The sequence below is a fragment of the Leptonychotes weddellii genome, chromosome 10 (genome assembly GCF_054177405.1).
Source record: "Leptonychotes weddellii isolate Sample4059 chromosome 10, ASM5417740v2, whole genome shotgun sequence".
NCBI classification, from domain to species: Eukaryota; Metazoa; Chordata; class Mammalia; order Carnivora; family Phocidae; genus Leptonychotes; species Leptonychotes weddellii.
The window spans coordinates 26,421,229-26,433,106 of record NC_138378.1 but is presented as its reverse complement, the minus strand read 5'-3'; the positions used below and the strand labels follow the sequence as shown (position 1 = coordinate 26,433,106).

Here is an 11,878-nt window from a genome sequence, read left to right as displayed (position 1 = left end):
CACACCTCTCCCTGCTCATGCACACAAACTCTCCCTGCACACACACAGCTCTCCCTGTGCGCGCACACACATAGCTCTCCCTGCGCACACACACACAGAGCTCTCCCTGCGCGCGCACACACACACACACCTCTCCCTGCGCAGGCACACACACAGTTCTCCCTGCGTACGCACACACAGCTCTCCCTGCACACACAACACACTATCCCTGCGCATGCACACACACACAGCTCTCCCTGCACGCACACACAGCTCTCCCCGCGCGCACACACACACACGGCTCTCCCCGCGCGCACACACACACGGCTCTCCCCGCGCGCACGCACACACACGGCTCTCCCCGCGCTCACGCACACACACGGCTCTCCCCGCGCGCGCGCACACACACACACGGCTCTCCCCGCGCGCGCGCGCACACACACACACACACACGGCTCTCCCCGCGCACGCGCGCACACACACGGCTCTCCCCGCGCGCGCGCACACAGCTCTCCCCGCGCGCACACACACACAGCTCTCCCTGTGCGCGCACGCGCACACACATGAACCACAAACCTGATCAGCCCACTGACACCCCTGGGCCGCTCTCCCTCTCTCTACAACTCTGACAAACTGTGACCTCACTGAAGAGAGTCAACTTGGAAAAACTGACAGAAAACATGTTCTCTGAATAGGAAGTTACGAGGCCCTGAACTATGCACACAAGCCCTATGACTGCTACTCGCTGTTATTACGTTAAGTGCAATAAACTGCTGCATTTCTCAAACTACAAAGGAGGCTCTAACAATTAAATGAAGAAACAGAAATTAGCACACTGTTCAATACATAAATACTGACTGCAATAGGCAAATTCCAACAGGAAAATGTTACAAAGAGAACCGATTTAATTCAGCACCAATCAGCACCGTGAGATGTCATGTTGCCTTGAAGGTTAAAAAATAGTAATTTTAAAAATACAAGGGGGGCGGGCGCCTGGGTGGCTCAGTCGTTAAGCGTCTGCCTTCGGCTCAGGTCATGATCCCAGGGTCCTGGGATTGAGCCCCACATCAGGCTCCCTGCTCGGCGGGAAGCCTGCTTCTCCCTCTCCCGCTCCCCCTGCTTGTGTTCCCTCTCGCTGTGTCTCTCTCTGTCAAATAAATAAATAAAATCTTTAAAAAAAAATAAAAATAATAAAAAAAATAAAAATACAAGGGAGGAGGGGCGCCTGGGTGGCTCAGTCATTAAGCGTCTGCCTTCGGCTCAGGTCATGATCCCGGGGTCCTGGGTTGAGCCCCACGTCTCAGCAGGAGTCTGCTTCTCCCTCTCCCCCTGCTCCTCCCCCTGCTCGTGTGCATGCTCTCTCTCTCTCAAATAAAATCTTTTAAAAAATAAAAAATACAACGGAAGTGGCAGAAAATGGGCATTAGCCATGTAACTGCCAAGTTGTTCGGCCCAAAGGCAGATTCCACTGGTGCCGGTTGGGAGCCGCGTGACCAAGGTCCATTACTGAGCCACTCTGAACCTCGCCCACACCACAACTGGTTTTCTGGTTCAATCTGCAGTGGGGCAGGTAATGTTCTCAGCACTGGAGCCGTACCAGGCCTAGCCTTGCCCTGGTCAAATGGACCTCTTAAGCAAAACAGGCTTTACACCAGTAAACAAAAGAACGATTACAAAATGCAAAGTGCCTTAGAAGGAACAAACAGGGAGCTGGGCTCAAGAATAACAGGATGGAGTGACCTAGATTGGGAGCTCAGTGAGGAGACACTTTGGCCACATAAAGTGATCGGCAAGAACGTTCCAGGTGGAGGACACAGCTGGTGCTGGGACCCAAGATGGGGACGGGCTTGGCATAGGCGTTGTTGCGAGGACAAGATGATGGGGGTCTGGAAAGGGTGAGTGAGGACAAAACAAAGAGAAACAAAGCCACCTCAGGTAACGTAGGGGCTAGCAAGCCACAAAGTGCTTGAAGCTGGGGAGACAATCGGGAATAGTGGGGACCCCAACAGTGGGTCACCCCAGTGACCAGGCCCCATCGGCAGGGACTACGGTTGTTCACACTTCTGATGTTTTAGAGAACATTTCTGTGAAAGTAGCAGACATCTAGAATTAATTTTTAAAAATGTAACCCAGCGGGGCACCTGGGTGGCTCAGTTGGTTAAGCGTATGCCTTCGGCTCGGGTCATGATCCTGGGGCCCCGGGATCGAGACCCGCATCGGGCTCCCTGCTCGGCGGGGAGCCTGCTTCTCCCTCTAACCCTCCCCCTTCTCATGTACTCTGTCTCTCTCAAATAAATAAATAAATCTTTAAAAAAAAAAAAAAATGTAACCCAGCAATTAGGATGCGGCCATCCTGGTTCTGCGTAAACATCCAAAGGCACCGAGCACGGGATCTCAAGCTCGGATCTCACTGGTACACCTGTGTTTACAGCAGCAGCGTTACTCAGCCTAGCCCGACGGGGACGCAATCTAGGTGCCCATGGACAGATAAACGGACAAAACAAATGCACAGATACATACAATGGATATTATTCAGCCGCAGTAAAAAGGAGGGATTCTGTCACCTACCACACAATTCTGTGTACGCTATCACACAAATGATCCTGGGAGGACATTATGCCAAGAAATAAGCCGGCCACCAAAAGACAAACACCGTGTGCAGGATTCCACCTAGACGAGGGGTCTGAAGTTGCCAAACTCTTAGAAACAAAAGCGGAATAGCAGTTGCCAGGGGTGGGTGGGGAGGGGCAAGGGGGAGCTTTTATTCAATAGGTATAGGTTCAATTTTGCCGGACGAGAAAGTTCGAGGTCTGTGGCTCAGCAGTGCACATATAGTCAATACCATTGTACCGAACTCGTAACAGTGGTGAAGATGGTAGTTTTATGTCTTTTACCACTATTAAAAAAAAAAAAATGTAACCAGGCAGGGCATCATGAAATGTCTATGGACAGCCCCCAGTGGAGACTCTGGGGCGGGGCTCTGTGGGCTACTCAGGACTCTGGATTTTATTACGAGCAGAAGGAGTGATGGGCCAGAAGGCATCGACCCGGACACGAGGAGGAAACGGCTGCCCTGCGGGGGAGCAGGCCAGCCCCGAGGGTGGTGTGGACCCCGCAAGAAGCAGCTGAACCCAAGCGTCTGATAGGCAGGCGGGGCTGTGCTGAAGGCTAGCTGGGGAAGGAATGAGCTGGGGAAAGCTCGATTCTACAGGAACATGAGAAGTTGGAAAGGATGTGAGATGCTCTAGGGAAGTCGTCACCTCAACACTTGGACAGGGATGGGAGCTGGAAGAAATTTGGGCTGTCCGTGCAGCTCCGGGAGCGGTCACCTTCAGCTTCCACATCTGCTTCTTAGGAGGGGACACAGTGCAGAGCTCTGGGTGGACCAGGCCTCAACAGCCATGAGTCACCGTGTATCTCTGGAACACCAGCCTCAGAGGTCAGATAGATTTCAGGATTGACAGCACTCCTAGTTGTGATGCTCAGGGGCATGTCTGGGCAAAGCTCTGGGAACTAACTGACCACGAGCCCTTCCCACCACCCGCCTGCCTTAGACCCTGGGCCACTGGCTGGAGCCGCAGCGCCCTCTGGCGGCCCGCGGGGGAGGCAGCGCGGGTACGCACCAAGGTCCGGCCCCTGAACAGGCGCACTGGCTCGCTGGGGTCCCCGGTGCTGAGTGCGAACGTGCAGAGCGCGTAGGCAGACTTGTCCTCGAACCCAGCCAGGAGCTGGTAGAGACCTGCGGGGGGCGGTGGGGGGGGGAAGGGGGAGCGTAGTGATGTCTGTGCAGCTCAGCTCCCAGCCTTACTCCCCACCCCTGAGGCCCTGGGAAGCCACCCAACTTGGGGAGCTTATACATGTCATCGGATAGGTTTTGTGCTTAATACCCTGGAAATTGGGTGATGGGGACATGGAGCTCGTTATTCTATTCTACTACTGTACTAGTTGGGACCCCTCCCCCAGACCACCTCCGGATTCTCAATTCCCAACAGCTAGGGAAAAGAGATTAATACCTTCAGGCTTTAACTTGTCCAGAAACCACTTTCTGCAAGAGAAATAAAGGTGAGTCGGACACCAGGTACAGATGGAGCTTCCTACCATCTTCTCTGGGCTGCACCCCCTCACCCCACCCCCAGGATTAGAGCCCCAGGACAGCCAGGGGGCATGATAACAACTCAAAATGAAGAGGAATAATCCAATAGGAAAACGGACGGAAGTAAACAGGCAATGCACAGAAGAATTAATAAAACCTATGAAGGCCTCAACCTCATTGGTAATTAGAAAAATGTAAATTCAGGGGTGCCTGGGTGGCTCAGTCGGTTTAGGGGCTGCCTTCAGCTCAGGTCATGATCTCAGGGTTCTGGGATCAAGCCCCACATCAGGCTCCCTGCTCAGCAGAAAGTCTGCTTCTCCCTCTCCCTCTGCCCAATCCCCATCCTACCGCTTGTGTTCCCTCTCTCTCAAATAAATAAAATCTTTAAAAAAAAAAAGGAAAAAGCAAATTCAATCCAAATGTGGTAACATTCCACATTCCCCACATGGCAAAACATTAAAGTCCTAGTACTCAGTGCTGGTGAGGATACGGAGCAACACATATGGGTGCTACTGCCTTGGCGAACATACAGGCAATCCAAAAGTTCAAGATAAACGTGTCCAAAACCCAGCAAAAGCACCTCGTGCCTATGCCCTCCCACCCCAGCCAGGGGCATTTAAAGTGAGATATGTGTACCCAAGAGATACACAAAGGCCATCTGAGGGTATCCAGGGCACTGGATAGTTTCAAGGAAATCCATTTTCAGATCTCAACTTCCTTATTTCCTTTTTCCTGAAACTGATCTGCCACAAATGTACCTCTCCAGCAGGTGGGTTCCACCGGCCTATCTCCACTTACACAATCACAGTCTCACACTTTACAAAAGAAAGGTATGCCTCTCCCCGACCCCTAATCCTTCCTCAGGACAATGTGAAATATTGGTATTGACACCAAGACAGTGAACGACCCACAATATCAGGTAACCAATCATTTCGAAGTTCAGGTGATTTGGGGGCCAGGGCCCTGCGGGGGGTGGGGGGGGACTCACATGTAGGGGCCAGGGAGGCCCCCGAGGGCGTTGAAGCACAGACAGGTGTCCTCCACCAGTACAGGCCCCCGTACCTGCAACACAAGGAGGCAAAGCCCCGAGACCTGTGACCGGAGTAGGCCCTGTCCCTAACCTGAATTCCCAGGCCAGCCAGGCTGGGGCCAGGCCCAAGCTAGTTGGGATCTACAGCAGCTGCAGTTAACAGCTATAGGAAACCGCCCCTGGCTAATCTCTTTTCTTCCTTCGAGAGACAGGAACACCAAAAACTTGGAAGGTTGTAAAGCTTACTCCAGGCACAGCAACCAGAGAGGTGGGATTCACACTCGGACAGCCTGACGCTTCGGGAAGTGTTCTTTCCCAATTCCACAGAGATGTGTGAGTGCGGGGGCAGATGTGTGTGGGGAGAATGCAGGCACTGGAATGTATGTATCTGATAATCGGAGACAAGTGTGTGCATATGTGTACGTGTGTGCGCTTACGCGCGCGTGTCTGTGTGTTGGTCTGGGGATACTATGCAGTAAAGGCTGAGAAAGAAAGGTAGTATTCCTCTGCCAACATTAACTGACCCCAATCTAGCTAGGCCTGGGCAGGTCCTTGAAGTTATGACCAATTGTGCCCACCCTATTATTCTCTGCCTGAGCCCAGCAGGTACAGCCCCCAGGAGCCCCAGGACAAGAGGAGCAAGTTTGGGACGCGCGAGGAGCAAGCACCTGGCGAGCTGCCTCCCGACACTTCTGTATGGAAATCTCATCAGGCTCTCCCTGGTACTCCGGCACTTGTTAGAGAAACAGATATACAAAGAGAGTCAGGTCACAGGGAGACAGAGAAATCAAACCATCTTTCAGAAATAAAACAAAAGAGAGACATACGGTCAATTTTCTGTGCCACCAAAGTGCATGGAAACTTATCTCCCAGAATCTGAATGACCTGTTCCAAAATGAAAGAATATTTATTACCATTTGTTAACAATTCCCTGTTACTACAGAAGCTGTCACCCACCTTTCTCTTCAGGTAACTCTCCTGACAGCCCCCCTAAAGCTGAGTAAGTCAGGCCCACGAGCCTCACTCCAGACTTCAGGGTCCCACTCCAGCAGATCAGCTCCCCCATCTCCTCAGTCTCCTACCCTCCTACTTCAGGTCTCTCTGTTGACGTTAACCCCCCACCCAGGACACCCTCTTCCCTTCTCCTGCTCCCTAAAGCTCTATGTAACCTCCTATTCTGGCAATTCTCCATCAGGGGTTACCCAGAATTCAAGAGGCCTGCGAACCCGGATGGGGAAAAAAATGCCTTTATTTTCACTAACCTTTAGCTGAAATTTAGCATCTCTTTCAATTGTGAGTAAATATAGAAAACCAAAATAGCATCAGCAGTTCCTGTGACCTTTAAACCTATTAAAATCACAGATGTTGTCATATCCCATTACAGCTGTAGCAAATATCTCAAAATATTTACAACCCTATTTGAAAATTATGGTAACTACACACGGCTACGTTGAATCCTTTAATGCATTAAAAAAGTGTATGTTAACTAGATCACAAACATTTTATATTGAGAATTGTACTTTAATAGAATTACTTTCTTTTGTAACCCTATGTATTTTACTTTGTACATTTAAAAATACTTTCCTGAAAAACGGTCCACAGACTTCATCAGCCTGTCAATGGAGTGCTATGGGATGAAGAGTCAAGACACCCTGTTCTAAGCCAACTTCATCTAACCCGTCTTCTTCGGTGAGCCTCCTCTGGCCACTCTAGCCACTTTTTAAAACATAGGAGGCCACATTCTCAACCAGACACAGAGATGGGCTTGGGAGCTGGCACCCACTATCCTGCATGGGCTCTTTTTCACGGTGGCGCTACTTGTCTGTTTGACCAGCCTGGCCTCAGGATCCCGAACTTTTCATCAGCACGGGGCTCTGGCTCTTGAGTAGGACACCCTGTACTGCCACAGAAGTGCCATCATTCCCTATGCTGTGGACAAATGAAAGGTCGGTCCCCTAACGACTGGGTCCCACTCGTCTGCCTCAACATATCTAGTGGATGTCACCCTGATTCTGCACCATGACTCACCTCCTTGGCCATGGCTGACGGAGCAGGGGCAAACCCTTGACCCAAGCAAGGCTAATGAGAGCTGATGTATGGCAGAAGCCTCACTGCCCCCTCCACCAGGAGCGAAGTAAGCAGAAAAACGCTTACTAGGAAAGGAATGAGCATCCAGAGAGAACTACGAGGACAAGATAGGCCCTCGGGAGACTCCTCAAATCTTGTGGGACATCTTAACATTGTATTCCCAGAAGAGTCACCTAGTAGTTGACATGAGTTCCCTGTGTGTGTCTATTATTTGCAGCCAAAGGCTATCCATCCACCCGCAGAATCCTCACAGCTAGCCACAAGATTCCCAGAGTCAGGAACTTTGGGGATCTAATGCTTTCTTCACTCCTCCTCCCTACTGCATTGTGAAACCGACCTTCCAAATCATCCCCATCTCACAGAAGAGGAAAAGAGGCTGAGGACCACATTTCTGGACCGTGGTGGGGCGTGGACGGCTCAGTTTGGTTGCCTGTCCCATGCTCTGTCTCGCCCCTGCCACCCCCAGGTCGGCAGCGGGGTCTGGATCAGCTCCAGAGGGGTGTCAAGAGTCTCCGTTTGGGGTCTAGCCTAATAGATGACCTTTGGGACAGGTACTAAGGACCCGGCACTCCTTTGGCTCCCGCAGCTCCCGAGCTCGCAAGCCTGGATCTGTCAACGCCTTAATTCTATTAAAGCCAACCACCGGCCCGCTCCACTCCGCACACACGGCCACTTCGCTCAGCGCGGCCCAACGCGTTCCACACGCCCGGGTCGGCCTCTCCGTGCCCCCTCCGCCTGGAGGCCGCCTCTCCGCCCGATCCCCAGCGGGCCCTACCACCCGCTACCCCCTCAGCCGCCTACTGGTCGGCCCCCCGCGCCCTCCCGGCACCTCCTCCAGCTTCTTGGCGTTCCCCGTGACAAACACGATCTTTTTCCCGGCCAAGGGGGCCGCCATGCTGACTCCCGACTGCCCTGCAGACCCACCGGAAGTCCTCTGCCTCAAGTGGCAGGCACTTCCGGCTGACGCGGAAGCGGGCGGCGCAGCTTCCGGCCTAGGCTCCTGGACCGGGGATCCTCGGGCTCCCACCGAGCGCCTAGCGTGTCAGCTGCAGCCTAGCTGCCTTCGGGCGAGAAGGCCGTCCTGGACGCCCAGCTTCCTTGCTCAGACCTTGGGGAACAGAGCGCCCCTTTTCCGGATGAGCAGCCTGGGGCGACGGGCGCTAAAAGGGAGGGAAATGGCGCGGCCGGTCAGCGCCGGAATTGCGGGGTCTTCCCGGGACTGGCGGTCGAGTGTGTTGAAACCAGGCCCTCCCCGCAAGGGGCGCTGTCTTCGAAGAGAAGAGACCGTTGCAGCCACCGGCCCCACCCCTGCTTTCTCCCCTCTCTGGGAAGGGGGCACCGAGGGAGGCAAAGAACCCGCACCGTAATGAGCTTGCAGTCTTATGCCCTGGACGGTTCGCCTTCTCCGCGGGCACCTACAAATCTGCCCCTGAGAACTGTTTTCTTTTGGACAAGGGCTGCAAACCTGACCTCACCTCCAGCCCTACTCCCTTCTTTCCTTGCCCGCCAGCTTTGATCACTTTGACTGTGGATTAAAAAAAGAACTTGTTTTAAATTAAGGTATAATTAACATATAACATTAGTTTCAGGTGTACAACTAATGATTTGATATTTGTATACATTTAGAAGCATTCACCTCAGCAAGTCTGGTTAACATGGATCACCTTACAGTTACACATTTTTTTCTTGTGATGAGAACCTTTAGATTTACTCTCTTAGCAAACTTTCAAATATGCAGTACAGTACTGTTAACTGTAGTCAACATGCTACCATGCTGTACATCTCCAGGATTATAACCGGAAGTATATACCTTTCAACCCCCTTCACCCATTCTCCAGTAACCCTACCACCAATCTGCCCTCTGTTATCTATGAGCTTATTTTGTTTTTGTTTTTTTTTTAGATCCGACTACTTGCCTTTGAATTTAAATTTGGCATAGCCTAAAGCAAGCCCTGTCTTTTCACTCATCTCCCAAGCTTGGGACCTCAGTATTTCAACTCCTTCATTCCCTCATCCCTACAGCCTCTCACATCTATCATGCCTTCTCCATGCCCACTGCCTCAGCCAGATCTTTGCCCCAATATGTGCCACTTTGACATAAAGATTGAGTTAAAAGTAATAAAAACACAGCAGATGCAGTAAAGGCTCTCTGCCTCCCCCATAACTCCCACAATTTACATTGGAAAGGAGAGTCTGCAACAGGAAGAAAAGTATTAACAGAGACCACACACCCTCCCCCCTGAGGAACTTATATTTGCGTAATAGAGCAACCTTGTTTTTCCCAAACATCCCTTTTCACCTTGCTAATGAGTTTTTTTCCCTTAGTATCCTCAGGCCCCTACCTCTTCTTAGTTCATAGAAGCATCCTGTTGTCTCATTGTCTTTAGAATCTCATCTATGTGGATTCCCTTTACACACACCTATCAAATTTTATTTTCTCCTCATAATCTGTCTCATGTCAGTCTGATTATAAGGCCAGCGAGGACCATAGGGCAGAGGAAAGTCCCCCCCCGCCGCCCGCCCCGGCCCTGACAGCAAAGGGTAGAAAGTGCCCCAACAGACCCACCTGTGCCAAAGGCCTTGACCCACTGCTGACACCCCCGTTGAACAAGTCACCTGTCTCCTTCCTCCAGGGACTCAGCAAGCACAGATTAAAAGCAAGGGCAGATTCAGGGCCCCTCTCTCCTGGTGAGGAAACTCCTGACAGAGGAACATCAGAAGTCAGAAGTCTGTCTGGATGAGCTATTTTGCTTAATGTTCTTGTCCCCTGATAATCTCAAATTTTTTTTTAGCCCCCAGGATTTGTTAGGGAATAGCAAAAAACTGCATGTTCTCTAAAAACCTTTGCTCAGTGACCTTACCATAGCAGGAATATTGCACAGTCCAAAAGGCATTACTGTGCCCTCAAGTGGTCCGGAAGGCCTGTTCAGGCAATTCGATGAGGCAATGTGTGAGGCTCCTTGGAGATCTGACCATAGTGGTTTAGATTCAGGGAGCGAGTAGCCGTCCCTTTGTGTCGTCTGTCTTCCTTCTTCATGAAGTCATGGGGTATCCCCAGGGAGGTGGAGAGGCAGAGGAGGTTCCCCTCTGCAATGTTAACCTCCTGACTGTTGAAGGCTTCAGCAACAACCACAGGCAAGAACCTGTTTGCCAGGATGTGCATCCAGTGTACCACACAGACAAGTACCATGTGGTATGGTCAGTGCAGTGCCCCTGGGAGCACCAGGTCCTGGAGGGACCATCACCGAGGCTGGGGAGGCCAGGACTGTCATCTAGCAAACTGTGGGAGTCCACAAAGGCTTGTTAAGCAGGGAATATTGTGAGTGGGTATTCACTTTGCTAGACCTCACTCTAAAGCTGAAGGCCTAAGAGTACAAGAGCTTGTGGGGAGAGAGGAAATACATGAATCCCTGAAATCGTATGCAAAAGTTTGTGTATATGTGATCTTTAGTCAGGACTCTTGGCTGCAGTGACAAAAATCTTCCTAGTCAACAACAACAAAAAAGAAATGTACTGATGGTTTAACTGATGAGCGAAGTATAAAGAGATAGTCAAGTTCATAGTTTCTGTGAATGGAGAGAAAGGGGATTCATTAAATGGACTCTGCTAGAGTTCAAATATGTGAATTTTTACCCTCTAACCTTGAGTAAGGAATATCACAGGAAATCTCTTTGGAATCATATACCCCTCAATTGTGAGGGAACCCCAGTTAAGCAAAGAAAGATGATTCTTCCTCTCAAGGGAGCTTGTTAGGTCCTATCAATTCTACCTCTGAAATAGTTCTCCAATCAGTCCCTCCACTCCACCTCCACTGCTACTGTCTGAACCCAGCCCTGTTCTGTTCCTACTGGACCAGGGCAGCAGCTGTCTCACTGTTGTTCTCCCAGCCACCTTCCTCCCCATCCACAAACCTTAAATAATATGCTTGGGGTCCAGGACTCTGAGAACCTGAGAACTCTAAATGAAAACTGAAAAAACGGTATCTGTTTGAGGCAGCAAGGAAGAGTTAGCTCTATTGCCAGTTTGTTTTGATCTTCCAGAAGCTTTCTGTGCATGTGCAAATTACACACAAAAATGTATAAAGTCTTAATTTTTAGGTTTTTTTTTAAAGTTCATTTTTTTTTTTTAAGATTTTATTTTTTAACAGAGAGAGAAACAGCGAGAGAGGGAACACAAGCAGGGAGAGTGGGAGAGGGAGAAGCAGGCTTCCCGTCGAGCAGGGAGCCCGATGTGGGACTCGATCCCAGGACCCTGGGATCGTGACCTGAGCCGAAGGCAGACGCTTAACGACTGAGCCACCCAGGCACCCCAAAAAGTTCATGTTTTTTAGAAATCTCTACACCCATTGTGGGGTTCAAACCCATGACCCTGAGATCGTGAGTTTGAGTCACATGCTCTTCCAACTGAGCCAGCTGGGTGCCCCATAATTTTTAGTTTTTTTAAAGATTTTATTTGAGAGAGGGAGTGTGTGTGTGTGCGTGCGTGCGTGCATGTGTGCACAAGCAGGGGGAGAGACAGAGGGAGAGGGGGAAGCAGACTCCCCGCTGAGCAGGGAGCCCAGTGTGAGGCTCTATGCCAAGACACCGGGATCATGACCTGAGCCAGAAACAGACGCTTAATCGAGCCACCCAGGCGCCCCTAATTTTTAGTTTTTAATAAAATTTTTTATTATGGGAAATTCCACACTT

General features: G+C 50.9%; 1 protein-coding gene across 9 annotated transcripts in view; it reads right to left on the bottom strand.

The window, feature by feature from the left end:
* ITPA (inosine triphosphatase) overlaps positions 1–8,375 on the bottom strand; it is an 11,284-nt gene extending 2,909 nt beyond the window's left edge. For 4 of the 9 annotated variants that reach the window (XM_081833123.1, XM_006732265.3, XM_031026981.2 and 1 more), the window contains exons 1-6: positions 8,020–8,163; positions 5,930–5,987; positions 5,771–5,835; positions 5,061–5,134; positions 3,993–4,024; positions 3,603–3,718 (exon numbers count right to left, since the gene is read on the bottom strand). In XM_081833123.1, coding sequence (XP_081689249.1) covers positions 3,603–3,718; positions 3,993–4,024; positions 5,061–5,134; positions 5,771–5,835; positions 5,930–5,987; positions 8,020–8,085 — 411 coding nt within the window. In that variant the 5' untranslated portion in view covers positions 8,086–8,163. Of the gene's footprint in view, positions 1–687; positions 725–3,239; positions 3,324–3,592; positions 3,719–3,992; positions 4,025–5,060; positions 5,135–5,757; positions 5,836–5,929; positions 5,988–8,019 lie in introns of all 9 variants that reach the window. The other 5 variants (XM_081833121.1, XM_081833122.1, XM_081833125.1 and 2 more) reach the window with 3 other exon arrangements.
* Between the last annotated feature and the right edge of the window lie 3,503 nt (positions 8,376–11,878).